This window comes from Varroa destructor, unplaced genomic scaffold (assembly GCF_002443255.2).
Source record: "Varroa destructor unplaced genomic scaffold, Vdes_3.0 BEIS01000002.1, whole genome shotgun sequence".
Taxonomy (NCBI): Eukaryota; Metazoa; Arthropoda; class Arachnida; order Mesostigmata; family Varroidae; genus Varroa; species Varroa destructor.
The window spans coordinates 13,894,394-13,919,448 of NW_019211455.1; the positions used below are offsets into that span (position 1 = coordinate 13,894,394).

General features: G+C 41.9%; 1 protein-coding gene and 1 long non-coding RNA gene across 12 annotated transcripts in view; one reads left to right on the forward strand and one right to left on the reverse strand.

Annotated features, from left to right (window-relative positions):
• LOC111244760 (GTP-binding protein Di-Ras2-like) overlaps positions 1–25,055 on the reverse strand; it is an 85,776-nt gene that overhangs the window by 39,403 nt on the left and 21,318 nt on the right. For 3 of the 9 annotated variants that reach the window (XM_086981659.1, XM_086981656.1, XM_086981657.1), the window contains 4 exons: positions 23,419–23,573; positions 22,533–22,852; positions 14,471–14,662; positions 2,820–4,230 (listed from right to left, as the gene is read on the reverse strand). The exons of 1 other annotated variant lie outside the window; for it this stretch is intronic. In XM_086981659.1, coding sequence (XP_086837785.1) covers positions 3,801–4,230; positions 14,471–14,662; positions 22,533–22,744 — 834 coding nt within the window. In that variant the 5' untranslated portion in view covers positions 22,745–22,852; positions 23,419–23,573 and the 3' untranslated portion in view covers positions 2,820–3,800. Of the gene's footprint in view, positions 1–2,578; positions 2,628–2,819; positions 4,231–14,470; positions 14,663–22,532; positions 22,853–23,418; positions 23,574–25,055 lie in introns of those variants that run through there. 5 more of the 9 variants (XM_086981660.1, XM_086981655.1, XM_086981658.1 and 2 more) reach the window with 3 other exon arrangements.
• Positions 1–25,055, forward strand: part of LOC147757408 (uncharacterized) — a 70,144-nt gene that overhangs the window by 25,089 nt on the left and 20,000 nt on the right. For all 3 annotated transcript variants that reach the window (XR_015322301.1, XR_015322303.1, XR_015322302.1), the window contains exon 2: positions 14,447–14,547. This is a non-coding gene — a long non-coding RNA (uncharacterized LOC147757408). The remainder of the gene's footprint in view (positions 1–14,446; positions 14,548–25,055) is intronic.

Consider the following 25,055-nt stretch of genomic DNA (forward strand, 5'->3'; position numbering starts at 1 on the left):
TCACTTTCATACAACAAGCCTGCGGCCTGATTCTTAACAATAATTGATGACTTCCTAAGGAGTACACGATGAAATCGAACATACATTGGGTCAAAGAAAACCAACAATTATTTTAAATCACTTGGGCATTTCTTTGAGAGGTGATACCTAAAAATGAAATACAAGTACAGATTGCTTGCCTCAAGTCCTTCAGACCAGTCCAAGTTTTCCCACTGTTCGATTTTGATTGTATTGTTCTAGGAGCTTTCTCTTTTGTAAGGTGTTGGAAATATACCGGGACATATTCGAATGGGCGATTTTTGTCGGTGTAATGATTATAAAAGAAGCCCTGACTTTTCGAGAACGAAAGGACTGGTTTGTTCCAGCTGAAGCTGGAGTTTTGTCTTCGAAATATGAGCGAAGCTGAGCTAATCCAGTGTCTTCGAGGCTCACGAATGAGTCTCCATTGAGATTGAAGATTTATCGCGTCGTAGCTGAATGAAGCGCAGTTTTAATCATCGAGGTTTCTCCGCGCAAATCTTGCACTTCAGCTCGATTTGGCCATGACCCTCAAAAGGACAAGTTTTATCCCATGGAAGTCTGGCGGAAATCCTGTGGTAAGCCTAAAAATCGATGTCATCTGCAACAGAACGTCGCGCCCGATTGTTCTCCGATAAGACAAATGTATCACTCAAGCAGCTATTAAATTGCGTAGAGCTAAACGTCTAGACCGACTAGAGAGGGCAATGATGAAGATGTGGGCAGTTACTGGGCTACACTGGTCATCTATAAAAACAGATCAGAGAAGGAGTGGCTCGCTGAACATGTTTCCAATCGAATACTTATGAATGCCTAATTTAAATTTGCCGGCTTACTACATCTATAGTTTGCCTGGGTGAGAAAAACAACACTGGCTCGTTCACTGGAACTCTAAGAAATCGGTAGAAGATAAGGATGGGTGTTGAGTCTCTATGGGCACATGCGAATCATATCTAAGTATCTGTCTCCATTCAAACGAAATACCGTCTCATACAACGTTCGAATAAACGCCTTGTCTAGTATTAAGAAGATCAAAATATCTTTTAATACCATGTTTCAACCTTAAGTGATGCTAAGCTAAAGTTAGGTGACTTCAATGATAATATTTCAAGCAATTTATTGTGATTTTTTGTTACGTAAATACATCCAAATGGTGAGGCTTACAAAAAAAAAAAAAAAAACAATAGAGAAAGACGTATCTTAGAAAACATCAAACAACTGTTGAAATATCTACAATATTTGCCGTTCCAGAATAAATACTTTAGAATTATGTCCATTCTTTTTCCCTTTTGAATGATCATAATAATCTGAATAAACATTTACTTTATTTATTATTACTTTATTTATTGAAAATAAATTGCTTTCGAATTGTCAAAATCTGCCTCACCTTTGGTGCAACCTTACTTATTAGGACATTTTACCACAAGACATTTTCCATTTTCTTAGCCTATTTTTTCCTAAAAGGTCTCAAAACGATAGATTAGTTCCTAATATTCACGGCCGTATGCTGCTTTTACTTTGATAGTGAAATGTTTTATCCCGTTATTATCAAACTGTCAAGTGGCTTATTAATTATTATTACAATTAATGGCACGAGAAGCGACTGCCTAATGCTACCACCAAACGGAACACGTAATGACAATAACAGAATTGAGGACGGATTCTATCGACGAATCTTAAGGCACCGGGTTACAGTCCAGCTGAGTTCCTCTACTTAAATCTTTATCCATATTGGTCAATGTAAACCTTTGCATTTTCTTATAATATGACAAAAAATGTATATACTAACTAATACACATCACTTATTCGAATGTCTGTATCTGTTACTTTATGTGATAGCCTCACCTTCAAAAAACAGAGGATATGACTGGGATCAAGTGGAAAGGACAACATTTTGAAGTATTGCCTCGAGTCTGGGCGAAAAAGTTCTTGGAACAGAAGCCCTATTGTGTCTCACGCCGTCGGGAAAGCTGAACTTGTCGATCATGTTTAAATTAAACTGTACTCATGAACATGTTCTCACTGCTATTTCTTCATGTCATATAATGGGACAAATAATTGTTTTTGAAAGTACAACACGTTACCCTTCATTCGCAAACATCTTTTTCTCTTTACCGGAAAGTTTACCAACTGTGAGACTTACATCATCTCGCCGTGTTTCAAGCCCACTTTTGTCTCACTTTGATTAAGCCAGGCCCAGAACTACGCAGTCTTCTACGTGTTTTTTAGTCCGCCACTCATGCGCATGTCTATGCGCATATCAGAAAAACATAGCCAACACGGCTCAAGCGGATAAGTATGTGCGGTACGTTGTTCAGTGCTACGATTTACGTTGATGCGTTATCACTCCGCTGGAAAAAGCTTACAGTGTATCACCGGAGTGACTCGACTTAATAATGGTATAATATATAATGATAAAATGTGCTTAGTGGTTGTGTATAAACAGCGACTTACATTCAACCCTATCACTGGCGGTCAAAGAAATTACAACAAGTAACAAGGCTACCTACGACGAGGGGAAATTGGGAAGGGAAATGGAAAAGTTGGGACTCGAAATTACCTCTTAGGAGAGGGCATTTCCGTCGGCAGCCAATGTCCCGCTAGGCCAACCGCTGTTGTTACTACTGCCCAGTCTTGTTTGCAGTGACGTTTGCTGTTGCAGAGAGAGGCCGCGGCAAAGGAGAGATGGTAAAAATACTGTTACTTGCCACGGTAGATGACCTCGGCAAAATGTAGCGTTACGTCGCTAGTATAGCTCTTGTTCATGTTATTAGCGTTCGTTACTGGCAAATCAGCTGTGATCCTACATCGAAGCCGTGCGTGGACGGCAGAGGATTGTGATACCTCACACCGACAATGCTGGCCTACGCATAGGTACTATCCGGCACGGGCTGGCTGAGTACAAGCACGCAAGTGGCTCGAGATTTTGACTAAACTTTAGTAAATAAGTGCCTTCGATGCGATAGGAGTACTGAGCAGGGGACGATGCTAATTTAGGCTACGGCAGTGCTAGTACCGCATATGTAATACTTTGCTTTTCATGACCTAGCAGCGGCTCAGAATTAACGCACGACATTTCCCAAAATTACAGTTCTTTGTTTTTTTGCTTACATGAATGAAGTCGTTTGGCGACTAATTTATTTCAGCTATAGGATTTTTCATATTATTTATGGGTACGCAGGATATACGGATGCAGAAATAGGCACAGTGGGAGGGGGTGCGCGCACTTTTAACACTAGTAAATGTCATAAAATACATCGAAGTTCTCAATGAATAGCAGTACGGGTCCTTGTATCAACGGAGAGCGAGCAGAGTCGCTTGGAATTATTGAGCAAAATAACTTAGCATCAGACCGTAAAATATTACAATGTTTGTGATGATATAGGAACTTTGACGATATTATATTTTTTGTTATAAATTGCATTGATTATCATTAAATTTTATTTTAGGTTTTATATATATAAAACAAAACTTCTCTCGACTAATTTTCTGCGGGAAAAGCAGCGTAGAGATGCCAGAAACGAGAAGTTCTGACGACACACTGTATCCATGAAGTTCTGTTCAAGCATTTTCGCTCTCTATAATCGACAATCGTCTCATACATTTCCCACCTTTCCACATCTCATACGGCTAGCGTCTGCTGTTTGACACCTGCACACGCCGATGTCCGAAATAAAGGTTAAATAGACATTGAACATAATGTCCAGCTCCATTTGAAAAATTCACGTTGAGCTGGCTTCTAAATGTCAAATAAAATATTTTGTAATACAAGAGACCCGCAACTACAACAACCGTAATCGCTTACTGGGTGGTCTCTGTATATCGTGGACGCTCTTCTCAAATAAATCTCGCCACCGGTTCCACAGTCCGCTTTCAGCGATCCAGCCGTTGTTTCTGATTATGATAGCTGGCATTGAGACGAGTCCTATTTCTCGCAATGACCTGGTTACGGCGGTCTCACATCCACCCCCACTAGAGTCACTTCCAAGTTCCAGCGACGGAAGACCGAGTCGCGTTCCCTCGACGTTGATCTTACGCAGCTGCCGGAACGCCTTGATCTTTGGTAAACTTCTCTCAGTAATAAGGGGATTACGGGAGATGTCAAGCATGAACAACCGCACAGGGCCTCGTCCTGTCATTGAAATAGGCAATGTGAGTCGGCGCAGCGAATCATCGTTCAATCGGCATCCCCGCATCACGAGACAGCGCAAACTGAAAGCAAGCAATTGCAGCAATAATGGAATGAAAGGGCGACCCAGTCACTTAAACCTTAGTGTATGAAGTATACAAATACAAATACCCGTGTATGACCATAACGTTTTGTTGGGCATGTTCACTTGATCGGTTGATCAATTATTATAACTATTACTCAGTTATAACTATTATTTTATCACACGTACTATAGAAGAGGCTAACCGCCGCCGAAAAATGGGTAGCCGCCAAGAGTGCCCCGTTTCGTAAAAGAAATGTATCGCAAAGTCGACTAGATTTATCCTTTAAACAAAAATCTTCCAAGCAATACCATCAAATGAAACTCCTTATCTTTGCTCTAATATCATTCCGTTCGCAATAGTAGGATAGGACACATGAGAATAACATAATGAGGCAGTGTTCCATTGGGTTTTACAAGCAGAAAGTAGCTCGTCGTTGTTAATCCTGATTCGACTGGCGCCTTCATATTATTAATTGAAGTTCGGCATTGTCTATCAGTACAATTTTGCTGAAACTGCTGTCTGACTGTTTCAAGAGGGAAGTCCGGGCACGAGTTCTGTTACAAGTAATTATCGACCTTTGGAACCAACGGTATATGAATCTAGAATCTCAATATATTGGCACCTATGCGCACATATCTAAATAACAGCGTCTTCAGTACAGAGTTCGTCTAGAAGCGTTCGGTTCCGTTACATCCAATGTGAGTTACCTTTAAGTAAAGGGAGCCTAAATGGGGCACTCGTATAAAAGGATGCTTTTGATAATGTAATCCAAACAAGAAACCCTTCTGTCGCCGTTTGTGTGCTTATAGTCGTCCGTGGGACTGGAAACCCGTTCGCGCTCACGAATAAGCAAAACGGAAATGTTTTCTGTACTCAACTGTTTTTCTCTAGGATTATCCTTCTGGTGACAAACTTCTCGTAGTCATAACGATTTGCAATTGGCTATAATCAGTAAATCCCAGCCCCACTTTTTTGCAGGTATCATCGCATTGTTGGCTCCTAGTACCGTATGATGAAAAGCGCCACCCATTAGGAGAACGACGACGCAGATTTGTGTCTAAAATTTCTAAAAATTATAATTTCTAAATAAAGAAATTCTAAAAAATGAGCACGAGCCCATATTTAATTCTCGTCCTGATCGATGTGAACGAAAATCTGCATCGATTTCGATAGGATTTCGATCGAGTGGGAATTTCAATGAATTTTGTATAAAGATAGCACCTCTCACATCAAGAGCACGTTCAGGTGCGACCCCACTCTGATTTTGTGCCGTCTACGGATCCTACCTTTAGACGTCTGCGCATGAAATATTCACTCCTAGCCGCTCTGCCGTTGACCCCTTAACGGCTTCCGTCGTAGCTGCACAGCGACGCGTCATCAAGGCGACTGTTGTGAGCTAATGCGCTGCCGTATTGCAGAGCTGGTGTTTTTTTTTGCGAAATCTTACATATATATTTAGTTATTACACCGGAAATTTCGGCCCAGATCAATCCCATCCCATGCAGCTAGCAAAAATTAATAATTTTTTTCTTGTTTCCTTCGGTCACTTGAATATGTTACAAATTATTTTTAGTGTTGCCTGAAAAGCTTAGCGGCCTGTGTCTCCTACGGGTGCGATCAGGCCGAGCTCAATTGTCCGGTTCTCGCCCGAGAATTTATTACTGTTCTTTAACCTAACTCAACGTAAGGATAACTCGTATGAAGATACCGTAACGCTGGCGAACCGATTAAGCTTTACACTGTATTAAACGTGTGTACCTTTGGGGGTTTAACGTAGTTAAAGTTCACGAATGCTGTTAAAACTACCGCCAACTCGTCTGGAGAATCCTATAGAAAATCAACTTCCGACGGGGACGGACCGCCGGTCGGTTTGGTGGCATATCGGCCATTCCACTCCAAACTCCATCTGGGATGCTATCGCTTGTGTTGAGTAGCATTTGCAAGGGTACTAAGACGCGTAACGGTCTATAATAGGGAAAACTGGGAAACGATTGCGCATCGAGGGACGTATTTGCAATGATGAGCAAACGTTGATCGAGTGATATATTAGTACCTTATATATTATATTAGATACATATTAGTACCGTTAGTTTTAACACGTCGGCCACCAGACTGACACCTATTAACTTTTCAGCATTTTTCAGTGTTACGAAGGACAACCTGTTACGGTTTCGATGGGACTTCGTCGGTCGTTGTTCAATCGGGCAGTGATCATGGTGCCGGAAAGGCCGTTATTTAGTATCTGATAGACGCAAAATCTTGACCACATTCGTTCCAAGTATATCCAAACTGTATTTCTATCATGGGTCGGACACAAGCGTAAGGCCGATAACAGCGGCCTAAATGGCAGTAGTCTTCGGTAGTAGGGACGAGATTCGTATTGATTTTTGTATAATCTCCGGTGTGGACCCTTTGTTACGTGGAAAAGCTACCTAGAACAAAATATGTAGAAGGAAAACTATGTGTTATTGTGTTGCTGGGTCGTTAGACACTTAAGCATAACATACTGTCCTGTTATTTTCGCTTTTCCGTCTAACAAACGCAGGTGTGCTCAACGTAAGCCCACATAAGATTATCTGTTTTTGCTGCATGTTGAACACGTTACGAATCTGGTACTCACATTTAACAGCTTCGAAGTTCACATTGGACAGCTGATTCTTGAATGTTGTCATTAATAAATATCGTATGTGAGGCGCAGAGCCAGCAAAAACAAGCAATCACTTACCTTAATGTTACAATCTTGGAAAAGGGTGATGTAAGCCGATTGACTAAATATGTAAACGCGCAAGTTCCCAACGATAACACGTCCTAAACACCCGAACGAACACATCATGAGGTTATGGCTACTATGACAAGACCTTTTCGCTTGACAGGGCGCAACTGGATGCATGAAACCGCTTAGAGGGACTACACGGCACGGAAGTTGGGCAAGCATTTATTAATAGGAGAGAAAGAAAATTCGAAACTAGCCGCATAGGCCTTTCTCACTCCTAACGTGGGCAAACTTTGTGCAATACGATCTGACTGTACACAAAGGCAAATCAACGCATCGAAACAAACATTTTGATTCCACGGGCCATAAACTTTTGCCCCATATTCACAAGCAATTACAGCAAGTTCAGAATTTTACAAAGGTACATAATAACGCATCGCTTCTTTGTTTTTTCGTAAGAATCTATTGTCTTAAAAAATGTACATCAATGAGTGGTGCCATAGATACGCAATAGACCTACCACCTTTACGCTACTACTAGAACGATCATTTATTAACCTGTACGGCAACTGAAAGCCATGTTAAGATCGATACGGCATCAAAAATGCTACAGTCAATAGCATACGTTATTATATATGAACAGCTGCTTTGAAACAAATTTCTCTTTACTCGCTTTGTTACTCATGCAAATATGGGTATATTAGAATTTTCTTTGTTAAAAATAAATTCACAGCTCTATTGGTCATAAGCAATCATTATAGGGATGACGATAACGGTGCTACAAAGCTTAATAACAATTTATCGGATTTGTATTCGGTTCTGTACTCCCTTGACCCCAACTATGTAATTTACGTCTTTAGCTTTGGCCGAAACCCTTCTGCCGTTTATATACGTAAGTGGCGTAACTGTGTACGCTAGTTTTTATTTCGTGTTGTTGACATATATTCAATTCACACTGCTTGTGAAGTATCTCATGAGACTGATTGCCGAGCTTCGTAGGAGATTTTTGTGTCTCAGCGGTGAGTGAAGAGCCCCGAATAATTGGTTGTTTTAGGAACTATATACGCTGAACAATAAATACGTCTATTTGAATTTTACTCGCGTTCCAACTCATCGTTTTATTGAATCATGCACATTTTTACAATGTATTCAATCCTTATCTAGCCTAGGCTTGGCTGACATCAGGAAATGAATTCAGGAGACATGTCTGTGAGCACGTTTCTCTCAAGACTGTTGTCTCTTCACTTAAGGCTAGAACCAGACAGACACTGCCTTTTGGGCATCGCCTTATTACACATACTTGCTGCATTCATACTGCTCTCACGTTCAGAGAACGACCGACCCTCCTCTACTTAGAAATTCAAGTAAGGGACTCATTTTGCACTCAAAGCCTACTGGTAAGAGCACACCACCCTGAAGTATTGACAATTTTCCAACAGGTCTGAGTAAACATCGTTAACGCCCGTGGCAAACTACGTTAGGTTATTTCTCAACAATTTTAAACCACAATCGTGTCCATTTGAATCAGATATAAACCCGGGTGGCAAAGCTATAAAAGTTTGTTGGCCACGATACATCTAAACCCTTCCCATCGGTCAGGTAAACACCGTCAAAAGCTGTGCAGGATTCTACGAATAGTATTGCTATTTTATACATTTGACGCCCGCCTCAGTGCGCCTTTTTGAATGATCTTTCTTCTAGAAGTCAATCATACTGACGACTACGCGTTTTACCTATCAAGCTACACCGAAGACGATTGACACCTAACGAGGTGTTTCAGCCGCCCTAACACCCCTTCTATCTCAAGTCATGAGATTCGGCCTCTGAAATTACAGCAGGCATACCATTATGGACACAACACAGACTGGCGTTGCATTCGATGATAGCTCGTATCGCAAACATTTGACAGCGGGGGCTGCGGGCTTGTTCTGTTGATCTACAAAAGGACCCAACATGATGTGCATGAATGGAGGATTTCAATGAACTAGAGAAATGGAGCAAAAGAGAGCGAGAGGCACACAATCTGTGCACACAAAATTGATAAGGGTGACGACTGAAGAGCTCAATGAGTTGAAAAACTTGTCCAAAGCATTGAAAAAGATTGGGACGTTTAACCTTATAGTTACGGGTCCTGAATTCTGAAGTGGGTAAAAAGGCCTGCGTGATACGGGATTGAGTTAGAACCTAACCTACAAAGTGTGAACTTAGCAAACGCAGCGGACTAGGTCTGCTGCTCGATTGCCGAGGGATTGCAGCTAGATGATATATTTAGGCACGTTTCATTTGCTACATGTAGGGCTGTGTTGAGGCAGGCGACAAGGCAGTAGCTAACAAGCTCAACCGGTTGACTCGGAAAAGACAGGTAAACACGTGTCAACAAAATGTCACTAACACGGTGCGATCCCGTGAATCTACGAATCTGCAACCATCTGTAATAGATGGTGGTAAATCCCACTGGATGTAATGTAAAAGTTAAGTGACACTCATTTTACAACGGAAATAGGGTGTACAAACAAACGTTCGTGTCAACGTTGGCACAGAAATAGTTTGCAAGTGTTATCCAAAAGCAGAAATGAAATTAAGAAAATATCCCTCAAATCGTTTTCTATGAATGAAAATTACACCTAGAGCTTAGTGACCTCCTATGGGGTACTTGTTGTGAAGGCACGGTCTACACTATACTGACAGTAAACGTTCTCATAAGATAGCTTGACGAGTAAAAGTTGTCTCGGGTTAGGCTTCTTGGATATCTCCGAGATAACTTAGTGTGTAACGTACTTGTCTGCTAATTTTAGGGAAACGTTTTGGGTTAGGTTCGAGCCCGGACATTAGCAGACAGACTTCGTTCCCTGCTAGCAGCCACCCGTCTGATAGGATGCCTAGGGCCGATGCTGGACGTAAAACTCGAAACAAAGAGGCTTCTTGGCTATCAAGTTAAAATTCGCTGGCCCAGATTCTCGAGCATCCTCCTACATAGCGCTTTGATCATGAACACCTTTATCAACGACGGTCACGCAATAAATACGCTTTCTTGTTTCTACACATGTTGAACATTAGTATCATTGTTATCATTGGGCGTCGCAAAACTGTCAGAATAGAAATACTCTAGCACGATCACACCGCTTCATCAATGGCGTAATCATAATACTTAGCTTTGCCAATTAAAGCGTTCGAAACATGTAAAGGTTTTATAAGGCATTAATTAAAAAGTTGCGTTAATAAAAGCTTAATAAACAGAACAACTTGTGCCTTACGATGCAGATGGTACAAGGTGCTTTACTTATCGAGTAAAGCTGTGTGACAGTAGAGTTACCTTCGAAATTGTCCACCGAAGGCAATCAGATAAATACGACAATGGCTGGCAGGACAACTAAGTATATAAATGTGAACTGCCTTAATCAGGCTACCAGCAGAACGTCCACGAAGTAAACTATTAACTCTAGATTATTAAACCTAACTAGTACATTAATAATTGAATACGGAAACATGTTGGCGCTCAGTTCTGGTACGTTTCACCTACGGCTTCACTTTCAACGTATTTTCCGATTCGGTACTACTGTTTTGCATATGGAGCCTTAGCACCGTATCCGACTCGTCAGAGGACGCTCATTGTTGACAAAAATGATGCAGCTAATTTTTATTCAGCCTCGTACTCGGCGCCCATCGTGACTTATATGCTCCATCTATAGAAGCTGAATAAACATTTACGCACGGAAAACATACTGAACAAAGATTTCGGCAATGCTTACCAAATGCGTACAATATGGCAGACTCGTACGCCGGTAATGCTCAACAGACAACTGCATCAGTGGGAAAGTCTTATGACTGAAATTGTTATAGTCTGCTAGTATTATTATCTGTATTTTACCGCAATAGCCACGCCGGTCTCCACGCAACATTGTTTCGATGGCTCTTACTGTTTTGCCCCTGTGCAGAATACTATTTCCAAAAATAACAACGTTATCTTTTCTACCAAGTTCATGCACGCTGCTTTCGATATATTCTAAAATCAGCTGTACCATTGAGTTCTCTCATAACTAAGGGCTTAAGAATGCCGCATCTCAAACTAGTTCTATATCCTGTTAGGTGTGGTTTTGAAATCTGGCAGTCAAGAACTTGGAGATAACTTAAATACTACGTCGTATTACATTTATTTAACCTTTTTAATATCGAGACAATTTAAAATGTTGTTTCAAATAGATATCAAAGCTAGAACGGCTTCATTATTTGCCAGGGTATATAAAGGGGATTTAGATGAACTTTTGAATCACGTATGGCCGTTTCTACCACGCCATTTTGAACCAATTTGTTAAAATGCTCTTTGTTGTTACAGTGGAATGTTCCTATAATACGATTAGAGAAAAAAAAGTAGGTGCGCTTCATCTAAAATTCAAGAGCACGGTGTCGATTAGTGAACGTCATCACTCGGACGTCCAATACGCCCCTCCAGAAGTTATCGTTTTTCCCTCTCCACGAACAGTTGTTGGTGTCACCGTAAATCCTATGGCTTTGTGGCCAATGGAAGGGGCAAAGCATAAGAAGAAAAACGTCTACTAAAAAAGTAACGGCTTGATGAAATATCAGAGTACGATTGACAATATATGAACTAGTGCTAGCAAAGGGGCTCTTAACAGGCACAGATTTACGAACGAAGCCTGTCGACGACAACTATGTTAAAATCTTCCGTTATCAGTATGGGTGTGGTACCTGTCATAGAGGTAAAGACAGTGGCTATTTGCAACCTAATTATTGTTTCAAGTTTTAACCTTCGTTAGTGCCGTTATGGATCGCTTCAGACGGCTAGGCCCAGCTCGCAATTGGTATATTTAAGCCCGCTTTCATACCTAGACCACTTGACGTGTCCCCACATGTATTCAGCTACCACTGTTACCACTGCATTCTCATAGAGACTATTGACAAACAGGTCATCGGTATCGCCCTGTCATAGAGAATATTATTAATTATGGACACGATGGGTCAAGGCTGGTGCTTTTGTAGGCATTCCATATAGCAGTCACTCGAGTTTTTAACCCTTGAGAAATAATCTGTCTATTTAAAGTATTATTTATTTAGATCAAAAATCTACCTAGCCGCCTTCAGCATGACCGGGATCTCTGTCTTTGGAACTGTACAGTTTCTTCCTTCGTGCGTTTTCCTAAGGCGTAAAGTCCTTCCTACTGCGAAACAGTGCCTATCACAATCTCCCTCTCATCGTGATTTTGTAGAAATATAATGCTGAACCTTGTATCTCACAACATGGAGATTAATACAAACGTTTTCTCAAATCCGAAGGCACTATAACATGGCCCGAGGTAATTTCATTTTCAGCCCCTGGGAGGCCACTTGTTACTCAACATGCCGCCTGCTGTAATTAACGAGTGTTCTTTGAAGTAAAGCAAAGCAAAGCCCGAGCAGTTTTTGCTAAACCTTTAATGAAGGGATGTCCTAAAATGTGCCCCACTTTATCCTTACTTTTTCAAAGCTCTTATTTTTTGAACGAAAGCTCTTACAAGGTAGATTGCAGTGAAAAGCAAGCGCAATCTGTCTATGCGAAAAAACTTTGTCTATGTTTGAAAAAAAAATGGCTTTTCGTGTTTGTCCACTTAATCACAAAATGGTAATAATCTATACACAAAGGCTATTTACTGCCAGGTTTGGGCGCTGATATTGGACATTTCAGCCGAACGTCACTAATCTGCTTGTCACATTAAGTAACTTTATTAGCCCATAATATTCGTGGGAAGAGCTGTTTAATCCCTAACGAACCATTCATCCCATGAATTTATAGAAGTATCTGTGTGTAATAGAGTGTGATCCCGTCATCGATTTGTAATGACTGCATTGTACACATTGATATGGCAAGATTATGTAAGTCATCACCAGACATGACTGCCTAACATGGCACTACATCAGGGACACTAGATTAGCTCAACGAGCGAAACGATGGCGCCGCTGTCTCAACAGACAAGCCGTTCTGCGATCTGCAGGACTTTCAAGGCTCCAGCTCGTTCTCTATGTCTGCCTTTTTCCACGGGGTCTCTGAGATCTTCTCTTCCGCATACTTTAGCTTGAAACAATCAGCTGATGTATCAAAAAAATATTTCCATTGCTAGAAGAACTAACGCTTTTAATGAGGCTTAAGAAACTCGATTTGGCTTCAACGTGTTCACATTTCAGTTAATCATATTGCATAACTTTCCGTAGTGGCCTCTATTTACCACTGGAAGCTTGACACTGGAATCGCAAAACATGGAAACGTGTGAGCGATGACCTGCATTCGTCGAATCCTAAAAATTACCGAATCCTTTCAGGCCAAATCGAAACGGCTTGGTATTCTACCGTACACTTCTGCAATATGGTAAACAGGACTATTCTTTCTGCAACCGGTCACAAGGTGTTGAACTTTCCTCTCGATCGAAGAAGCCTAGCCATTTGTCATCAGCCATTTTCTTAACCAGCGGTTACTGAAGGACCCGTACCCAACTGTAGCTCCTGAAGCAGTTGTCCCTTCGTGTTTTGCAAACTTACGCTGTTTCCCGCGGCGGTCCTTTAAGCTATTTTTTCCAAATTGGGTAGCCCGGAGCTTACCCTGGCGAAGTAGTTTCCAGGTATCACCTGGTCGTAAAGGCCTTCGCAGGCTTTGCAACAGCATCGTCTGTAGCTAGAACGAGAAACGTCAGTTGTTGGACGCCTTTTTTCCGACTCCTCTAACACCTTAGAACCGTCTAGTATAAAAGTCTACATGGAGCCGCAGTTCGGGCCGCTGATCAAACATCCGTAAATCACACGCAGCAATCGCTTCCTGACTCTCGGCTTTTCGAATGGTTTGCAAATTCTACCGAGCTGCGCCACTAATGATACACGATGCCTCAAGAGTGAGCTCGACCGAAGCTGCTTACTGATCTATAGACAGGTTGTCCACTGCTATTACCACGTAGAGACTGAACAAAATTTCTATCATTATGAACTGAATCATCGTAGACGGATGTTAAACACAAGGAAGACACGATAAAGGACGCTCTCATTATCGGTTTTCAACGCATCTATTAGTTTATACCGTGTCAAACGTTCTATATAAATTCAGCTTCAGATCTTCGAAAACAGGATTCCTTCAGAAATTCCTTCCAAGGCAGGGGTTCCTTCAGATCGCTTGTTTTATTTCCGGAAAGTTTCGCTGTGAACTTTTCTTTTTCGATTACAACTTGAAGAAAACTTACACAGCGCTTAAATGATTTCTGTTCATTATTATAATTACTCTTATCACCTTTTGACCCTCTGGTTGGATAATTGTCGTTATCATGATTTTATTTACAACTTAGATGGTCTCTCCGATAATACCAGTTCATTTATTTCTAGCAAACAATCCATTATTCTTTTTCTAAATTTATATTATATCTATTCAAGCTACATGGTGTCATAGACGCTTGATAGCAACGGCACACACTCACGCTGAAGTAACAATATTAAGCACGTAATATTTATTTTTTTTTGCTGTATTTCAGAGCCGACACGTCGATCGAACTTACTTGGACATTTCTGCCAGCGTAGAGAAAATAGGATGAGCTGATCCAAGAGCACAACCTGACAGGTCCAGGAAAGTCAGGTGAGAGCTGAGAAGTTCGTAGATGTCGAGAAGTTCGTTGAGGAGGCGATTGCTGGCCAAAAAATTCACTCTGCTTTGCAGTACGGGGCCGAATGTATCCCTAAATGGTTTAATTCTAAAATCAAAACAATTGCATATTGCGTAATATAAACATTGCAACATTACGAATATTATGAGACAAAAAGTATGTAGTTGTATCTTATTATTATAATTTTATTATAAATTATTTAGTCTGGGAAACACCGACCAAAATTTCTAACCATATATAAATAGGTGTTTATCTTCACGTTAGTTGATTCTTTACATCCACTCTTTTGTGGTACCCCTAGCCCCAGGTCAAAATTAGGCTAGCCCTACCTAGTTAGTAAAGCTGAAGCCCCTTAAAACTATAATTCTACGATGGATATGTTACCCATACGGTGTGAACCAATTTTAAGCGGATTTCGGGACAGGAATGCACTGATGTTCATGTCGATAAGGCTGAGGAAATTGCTCACAGGAGTTAATACCAAATACTTAAATTATTTGAATAATCATTGATTTTCAATTTGCGAACTGTGCCCGGGAACTCAGCGCTGACTCGTATTCTACCCAACGCATCGGTACACTGAGAGCAGTAAAAACAAATATTTAAATGAACAGTTTTCTTAAAATGCAATATTATATAATGAGACGGAAGACTGGTTACTGGCTTCAGATGCATCGAGGTACTGTTCATCTGTCAGAATGCCTCCGACATAATAAAAAGAGTTCGACAGATCAATTGCCTTGCAGCAATACAGGATACGGTCAGGCTTACCCTACCACACACGCTACATCGCATTTCAAAGAAAAACAGAGTTTTGTTAAGAGGAAGGACCGAACGTATGACCACGTTTCTATTCTCGTTGTTGTGTTCATCTCATTGTCAGGGCCTGGACGAGCCTTAAGATGCGGGCACGTCCCACATTTTCACAAGCAGGTTACTACCTGCGGTGGCCGACTCACTAGAAACCCGTCAAGCCATTTGTCCGTTTGTTCTTTTTTCTACGGGACAGAGAAGACAGAGTTAGTAGGCGTCGCGCAGGTGTAAAAGCGTGGCATGGATCTGAACCCAAGTTCATTATAAGGTTGTTCCTTCTCGGGCAGCAGCTTTTGTCTTTTTCTTTCTGGTACAGAATAGAGATTGAACGTACATAGCACAAACTAAGCAAGCAAGTACGCGACCTCCATCAGCTGCTACTTTCACTGCCGAACGCAACTGACTTTTCTAGCAGAAGAAAACGAGCGCTTTGTTGTCGGGTCCGAATCTGCTCCCAGCATTTGCCTCAAAAGCCTGCAGTTTCCGGAAATCAGCCCTCTAAGCAGCTTGCTGTTCGAGGAGTTCATCGTATCGCTCGTTCCTTTACTTCTTTTTTTGCAGATTTCCCCTTATCTAGTTTCGTGTTCGCCCACTGGGCAAGCCCCATTTTATCTTCTGCTTGAAGCCACACACCACCGAGCAAATACCGACCGAATGGCAGAGTTTTGGAGGTTCATTGGGCCACTGAATTTTCTATTATTGCTAAATTACGGAACCCTTTACTTTGGAGGTCTCCACTCCACCACTGGCACGAACGCCGCCAAGGTCTGCAACTAAAATTCGGGGCCTGCACCAGCATTAAATTCAGCGGCCAAGTCAGTAGATAGCACGATGGCAGTCCAGAGGAAAGCATGAGCCTTGCTTGCGCGCAGCCGCCGCATTCAACCAAACCTCACGGATCCCGGCCCAGCTGGAACCCTTGCCTTCGTCGTAATTTGTCGAGCTCTGACTCAACGTCAGCTTAACCGTTCGTTTCTTTCTTCTCCACTGAGAAGGCGAAAGTGCAAAACAAACGTGGATAAAATAAAATTGTGAAAGAGAAGGGAGTGGCAGATGGAGCGAATGTAGTAAGCAGCCCACTGGACACAACGAACTCTGACTGGACTTGCATTGACCGTCAACGTCACTTTCTGCCTTTATCTCTCCCTATATCTTCCTTTGTTTGTTGAGTTCATTCGTAGTTTTTGTTTTGATGGGCGGACGAACCGCGTAATGCCTGGGCGTTCTTATTGACACGTCTTCGTTCCTAGGAAACCCCCAACCCCATTTTGCACCAAGTCCGGCAAGCTGTACAACGGATATTGCTGTTCTCGCAGCACCTATTAGATGGGAGGCAGGATCTTCAAAGGGACAACACTCCTGAGACAGAAAGAGCAGAATCCTTTTGAGAGAGGAGAAGGTAAACGAAGGGAGAGAAACCCCCATAGCATTGCTATCCTTTTTTTTTCTTTTTTTGAAAACAGAGCAGGATATATACTTCTTATAAGTCAGTGCTCCCGTGGGATTTATCGTAGCGGAATCACTATGAGGCTTGTATCCCTTATGTTAGACACTACATGTTCCGTGGCACGCTGAATGATGCATTTTCTTGCATATGCATCAGTCGCTTTCATCGACTCCGTTGATATCTACAAAAACGAGTCCTTGTTATCCGCGCTTCACACGCTTATGGCCCGGCGGAAAATATGTATATAGACGACCACCTTGTAGCGTAATTTGTCAATTATCTTATATAAGCGCAGAAGAGTATGCGTCGCATTATATCCAGCACCGCGAAAGCAATTACAACCATTACTTATCGTTTGCTTTCTTGGAGTAAGGTTTTACAAACGGCAAGCGATTCTTATTGCATGATCAGATAAACCGATCTGAACAATGAACCTGGTCTTGAACCTAGCAGCCTTCAAAACAGGCCAAGACAGTTATGATTAGACACCGTGCATCGATTAAAGTTGACGAACTGCTTCCGAGCAACGCGAAGAGGGAATTGAAACAATACGTGTTATATCTTCTGATCGATTTCAACCATTCCCTTGTTAGTTCTTTTAGTATTTTCCTGTCTTAACCCACCAGATTCACCAAAATGTTGGTTACCAGCCGGGGACCGTTAGTCGGTCTAGTTGTGTTTTGAGGCCATGTTGCCATCGGGCCGTAAAAGATAAGGAACGAAAATCGCATACGGACAAAGACGATCATCAACCGAACGATGTGACGTTGAACCCCTGGGGTGCCGTCAACGCGAACTGGTGCCGTCAACGCGAACTGGTGCCGAGCCAACGACTTAGTTCCTGTTAGCAACCGCCAGCCATCATATAGGGGAACCACAACCGTTGCAGGAATCACTGCTAGTTTTTATAAAGGGAAGACGCCTAGCTTACGAAGCACCCGTCCATTTGAAATGTTTAACTGGCCGACTTTCTCTCGCGCATTGGCCCGAAAGTACGAAGGAGAGCTCCCGAACAAGCAGCAGTCGACGGCGTTTTGACGACAATCGGTGCCCGTCCACGTCCAGATTGCAATCAGAGTTAATTCTGAATTCTGAACATGAGTAGCATGCAAGTGAAAGGTAAAACGGGGGGAGAGATAAATTCAAGCCTTTTTCTACCTTCTTTGAGGACTGATTATGTCCGCTACCCCTGCTGTTATTACTGGAATGAAAGCAATACCATTAGCTTTTGCCGTATTCTCATAGGGTGCACTCAGCTAAACAAGAAGAAGGAAAAAAAGATCTAATCATGGACCAAAAAAAGTGTAATTATATGCAATATGGCACATATATGCATAGGCTTTTATATTATATCTTATTAACCGTATGATGGTAATAACAGTGACGAAGTGATTTGAACAAAATACTGGAGGACGTTCAGATACCAGGATAGGTCGAAGACACGCTCCATATAATTCAAAAAGTAACTAGATTCTCGAGATTTTTTTTGCTTTTTTGTTCTCCATATCTACATTATGCTCGATCACCAGATACTCAAAACAAGGCCAAATTAGCTTTTGCATCTCTGTGTATTTTTGTTTATACTATCGGTGTCGAGTCCAGAAGTCAATGGCAGACAGACATAAAAAGCCCAGATTACGTAGGGACTGCTTTAAAGTCGAGTGGTCTCGGCAAACGTGACGAACGAAGGACGAGTCATTTCCATAGCAAAGGCTTGTGGCAGATACCTATCGAACGCTTGTGACATGCGTTGAACTATAATAAAAGCATGATGATACATTACTAGATCCAAACTATATGTTCTTACACGTAACGGCTTTCAAAAAAGTTCTAGATGACGGACCTGCACTAACCAGAGAGAAGTGTCCCATGTTCAACCATTGCTTAATGCTGAGCATGCAGACAAGTTCGCCTGTTATCTATCTACAGTCGCCAGAATACAACTGGTTAAAGGCTGTATGTTACAAGAGCCATTTAACCGTAAAACCAAATAGAATAGAGAAATCACAACCGGGCTTCACGTACTTACATAGTTATAATAGGCTTATAATAGGTATAAAAGCTCCGTATGCGGATATCGTTGTTTGGCAAAAAAAAATGTAATCAATGAAATTGCACGGGGCATTGTAAGATTTATGTCTCCGTAACGGTACAGGTACTTGTATCTATCTATACTGAAAAACGGAAAAGTTGTTTTTCTAATTACCTTCCTCTAGAATAATATGAAGAATCTGTGACCGCATTCAAAACAAAACTATGTCTTGTAATGAGTAACGTATAAAATTTAAACGGAAATTGCTCTTTAGACGGCATATGCTATAACTAGCTATTATGATGGTATATTTATCTTGTGTGTGACAATCGACTAGCTAATTCCAAACAATCAAATACACAAAAAAAACAGAACCAATACACAATTGTATTAACAGCTATTACCATTGGCCGGTTGCTAAAGGAGCCACTTGCTCCCACAAGCTGACTTCCTCGGTCTCTGTCAACTTTGTTTGGCACGTCTCGTTCTTATCCATGTACTGTTATCAATTTCGCCTAATATTTTTATATAACATTGTTATTTGGAGCGTTGTTCATCTTGCTGTAAAAATAATTATTAAACTGCTTTCATATTATACTCACCGAGGACATCCTGGCCGTACCTGAAGTTCGTATTCCATCCATAGAACCAAAGGTAATTATTATATACCAGAGTTAATTATATTAAATATTTATGAGCTTTAAGTCTCATGAGTTGATGTCTGCGCTCTTCTTCGTGACATCCCATACGCCGACGACGTATACTCACTGCTGCGTGCTTTCGCCGAGGAGAACTTTTCGTAACCTGCCGCCAGAGATCTTTCCCTCTTTGTCAACACTATAGATAGAAAAATATCTATGATGAATTGGCCCAGGCCATGTCGAGCAGCCAGAACCCTTTTTTAGGAGAGCCGCCCCCGCTTTCGATTCCTTGCTTTCTTTCAGAGCACGCAATTTCTTTCATTTTGCCCTTTTCCCGCGTGCTCCACCATTCTGTTTCTGCTAAAGGTGCCTCAGCCGACAGAGTTCTAGTCGCACGGCAGGAAGTAAGATTTGTTGATGCTGCTTTACATAGCAGAATACCTTTAATTTTTTAAGCAGGTTGAGAAGTGTCGCATTATGCAAATCAGACTTAACTGTTAAGGTATTTGTCTGGTACTATAAGACTCTCACCCGCTTAACCCCATGCCTGGGCCTGGGTCCGGAACTCATTCCAATATAACTTTAAAGCAAAGCTCGTAAAGAAAGATAGTAGATTTGTGAAGTTATTATTAGTCATAAGATCCATCCTCCTGTAGAGTTTCCTACTCTGCCAACATTGATAATCCCGTGGAGGTAGTCTTATGCCCCTCTGTTCCGACATGCCTGGCTGCGTAGCAGTGTCCCGTGCAGTTCGTTTAGGTTTTGTGGCACAATCTAGCGTTGTATCCGTCATTTGGTTTCATTTAATTTCTCCCTAGTGATTTTTTCCCGACCAGTACATTTTTGGCCAGCTGTGGTCCTCGGTGTCATTGTTCAGCTATGACGCAGATGCGTTAAGCAAGACCGCGGGGACTGAGGCCCATTATTTCTGTGAGCTTTTATTAAACGATCCAATTTCGAGCCTGTTTCCGCTCAGGTTAATCCACCAAAAAGTGCTTGGCATCATCTTGGTACCACTGTCAGCGTGTACGCATATCGGCAAGGGCGCTTTCCCTATTCTATGCAAGTAACTACAAAAGTCCTCGGATCCCATTAGGAACTGCGTCCTTATAGCATGTTAGTCTCCCGCTGGGCTGATCGATTCAATAAGCGACTATTAGCATAATTAATAACCACGCTTTGCTGGGCAGTCATGGTTGCATCTTTCAGTTCGGTTAGACTACCAACTGGGGTCCTTCCATAACCTTCGTCGTTCGTCGATCATGAAGTCGTAGGTAATCATTCTTGCTGGAACAGTTAGGAGCCTGCATACTTGAACAATATGGAATGCAGAAATGCAATGAGCTTTTTGTAGTAGCACCCAGTTCTCTGTCGATGCAAACCAAACAGGAGCCCTGAATGAATTCGGCGACCGGCATGAAAAGCCTCCGTTTGCCTTTACTTAATTGGTATTTTGACAAATTCTCCCATCACCTTATTCGCCTTTACCACCGCCCGTCGTATATGGGGGTGGTGGTATCCAGTTATGCTTACCCTTTTGATTCCTCGTCGAAAGTCTACTAGGTCTAACACCTATTTCTTTCAACCAGAAAAGGCCCTTCGTTCTTGGCAGGGGCTACGGCCAGGCCGTTGCCTGTCATTTATTCATAAATTCGCGTCGGCATTTAATTGGATCGCGTTTCCGGTAGTTTTTGTATGCGTACGTTCACTATGCGAGATAAGACATCAGCGTACACAATCTGGTCCATATCTAACGAAGAAGCAAGTCCACATAAAAACTATTAAAGGCGCTTTTGATGTCTACTAGAGTAACCGGAAAAAATAATGGGTCCCCTCTGTAGAAACTTTGTGGGCCTTCGTATTACGACAACACAATTCTGAGGTCTGCCCTTTATAATACTTTTACCGATCGTATCTGACCAGATAAGAACTCGCATATATTACGAATGCAAGGGGTGTGCCTGTGGGGCTTTCCCTATCAGAGCCTCTCCACATTTCGAGTTTTATGTTCGGTATCGCCGTTAGGCATTTCATCAGAGGGCTGGCCCCAGCACGGAACGAAGTCTGTCTATGCTCGGTTTCGAGTTTAGACCAGAGCGTGCACCTAAGACTAGCAGGCAAATATGTTACTCTTCCCGTCATCATGAAGACCTATTAGAGCCTCACTCCCTCGTATAGTGGACCACTCGAGAATTAACACCAGATCATCCTAAGTCAATATAAACGGAGTTCCGCGACAAATGCACATTAAGCTGAGCACCCCGTTTTCCCTTACTGTAGTGAGACTGAGATAAAGGGAGAAAAATCTCTAATGTGTAACAATGGGCACAGAGTAAATACAGACTAGTTCAACGACGCTAACTATTCTCCTGAAGATCACATCTGGTATCTTCTCAAACCTTAGCAAGATTTATTGAGGGTTTTTCAGTTTCTGGCTGCAGCCAGATAAGCTAGGTTAACGCGCGTTATTTATAACTGCGCGCCATTCAATGGTATTGTGGTCACGTATTTTAGGATTCTAAGTGTAATTAGTTGATACGCCGCTAAGGTTGTTCTCGCTTACCTGAATTAGCCCATCTGGACCTAGTTAATTCGCAAGTCACTCATTGTCAAATTTAGATCAAAGTTTTTTTTCAAATAAATTGTTCAGCTTTTTATGTGCCCTCTTCAAAAACGTCAATGACGAAAAATACACACCCATACCTGTTCACTGAGAGAAACACTATATTCAAAGCGATGACAGTTATTATTAAAGCCTAGTTCCTTTTCAAAATACTGTCCTGTTATATAGATCTTCAACAGCACAGCGCCTTTCATCAGTCCGAGTTTCTGACGTGCTCATAGAGAGTTCGTTTATATCGGAACCGACAATAAGTCCTTATTACTACAGCTATGCACAGGGATGTTCTAACGAAGAGCGCTATCTTCTATGGGGTAATCTAAGGTCACCAAATATTGGACTACCAAAAGTCGTATTAAAGAGTTACGTGTAGAACTCGCGTGCGAAATATACGCAAACTCAACCTGACAGATGCATCCACGATTCTATCTGCATGGCCCTGTTCGACCATTCTTGTGAAAATCCGTTTGGCCATATGATCGCCAATCCCCCTCCATGACTCCACCCATTCGACATGAGCAGCTACGAACTCTAGGCAAAGGCTTTCCAGTGACGGGGGTGCAGCTTGAGAAATAGCTTCATGCACGCTATCAGATCCAGATTCGAACTTCTCCATGTTTGCTTTCAGCTGCTCGTTGAATATAGGTCCTCGATTGCATTAAGTTCCGATGATTGCGCAGAGTCGGTGTCGACTTTATTACTCAACTGTGGCAGTGAGAAAAGCCTAGCGAAAATGAACAATCAAAAACTAAATTTAGTTAATATGCAACTCTTTGTTGTTTACGTTAGGAAAAATAATAATATGGCACATTGGGCCTATACAATATCTTTCTTGCTTTTGGTATAAATCACGGCCCCAAATCTGCGTCTTTTTCGGCTATTCACTGACCTGCAAACCCCAAAATTGGATAATTAAGAACATATAAGTTTGGATTGACAATTTGAAATTTTACTCAATAGAATCAGCATCTACGCAGTCTTTTTGCAGCAGCATACACCACGTGAACTCGAGCTTTACGTGTTTAAGAGACTCCTGCATGTTGGTATACAACGAGCAACGAAAATAGCCTGCGCGTACATAAAATGGATTTTTTTTTTAAATGGATTTTTACGGTTTTACAGATAAAAAAAAACCAGTCGACACGCTACTTTGACTGCTGTTTGGGCTTGATGGCCATCTGGGACTAGAACTGTATTGTTGATGTAAACATAAGATTAAAATTAGCAAATATAAAACAAATGAATTCTTCCTGCTCGATGCTAACGCGTATGTACAACTTTCTTACTTACATTATAAATAAACGTGACAGAAGCGTTAAAACTCGGACATGGCCAATCGCCTATCAACAGAGGGAATTCATCTTGACCTATTGGGTTTAGTTTTACAGAAGGTAAGGCCAGTGTTTCTTAAATTGCAATGCCGGGATCGCCATTACATGCTGTACCTGTATACCGAGGTAGATACAGAACGAAAAATATAAGTATTAATAATCACAAACTCCGACCTAACAAAGTCGCCTTCAGGTTACGTGCATACGATGAATGAGCAAAGATAGCTGATAGCAGCTGCTAGTCTCTTTCGGTGCGCGCATCTGATTTGTGGTTAATGCCAATCAGATACAAAGCCAGAAAAATATCGAAGGTAAGTGGCTGTTGGCCTCATCTGGCCTAAGCCTGATGGATTTGTTTGCCTGTATTCGCTTTCCAGTATCTGTTCTGTCTTGCATTGTACGTATGAATTAGCCATGATATGTCAAAAGTCACTAGTATAATTGACAAGACAGCAGGAAAGTGGGCGTGAATACAAGAGCAACGTTGTAACCGCGCAGCAAATATATCCATACGTACGTAGGGATGGCTAAAGCGGAGGTATAGCAGTGTAGATAGGAATAATTGACAAGTTCTACTGATCTCTGCTATTCCTACTTATTTACCAGGGGTGAAGCAAGAGCGCAAGCCACAGACCCACCAATGCGAGAGCCAGGCTTTTATTTTTAACTTTTTCCTCCCTGCGCCCTTGCAGGGCCAAAAGGACGGAAACCCTTCCACTTCATCCCTTTGTACATAGTTTTCACTTCACCCGTCGATAAGTCGCCAGTCATTTGTGGTCTGAAGACACGATGAGGGGGTGATGGGGTGCTCGAGGGTGACGTCCCCTACGGCCCTTGAGTCAAGCGACCGTTTCGGAAAATCCTTTTTTGATCTCAAGCGGCATCTGGACGAGCAAGAAAAGAGGGACGCACCAGGCTGGCAAGCCTTCTGCAATTATTTCTCGAGCTGCCCTTTTCTCTGGTAGTTCTATTTGATTGGCTGCAAGATGCGTTGCTATACTCGTCGCCGCGGCCGGTGTCTCCCTCACCATCGCAATTAGCTGTACGTATCGCAATTAGAGTAACCTTAGATAAATCAACAGCTCTCCTGCCTAGAACGGCAGCGAGGTCGGTGTCCTGCAAGGCTTCCGCTCAAACCGTTGCAACGATCAGTTCTTCCTTATGCTGATCGACCGAGGCTAGAAGTGGGCAATCTGGACATTTGCTGAGTATGATTGTGCCGTGGACCGGTAGAACAGAAAGAAGATTCAAGTTCATTTTAGCACATGTATGGATCACGGACAGTGCCAAATAAAAACGGACCATCACAAAAATCTAACTTTTTCTAATTAAACTAAGCGTTTACATTAATTTTTCATGGTGAAAATAGTTGGGGTTTCAATAACGGCAATCGATATTACCTTGAGAAGTTGACGTGCAGTTGGGGATGAAGCAGGCTGAAATGGCATATATATATATATATATATATATATCGTGTCTATAGCACAACCGAAATCAGACCACGAAAACTGTGCAATTACCCGTATCTCCTACGCGATGCTTCATCCACGGACGCGAAGGTATTATCGTTTACAGCAGCTTAATACTAGGGCAGGG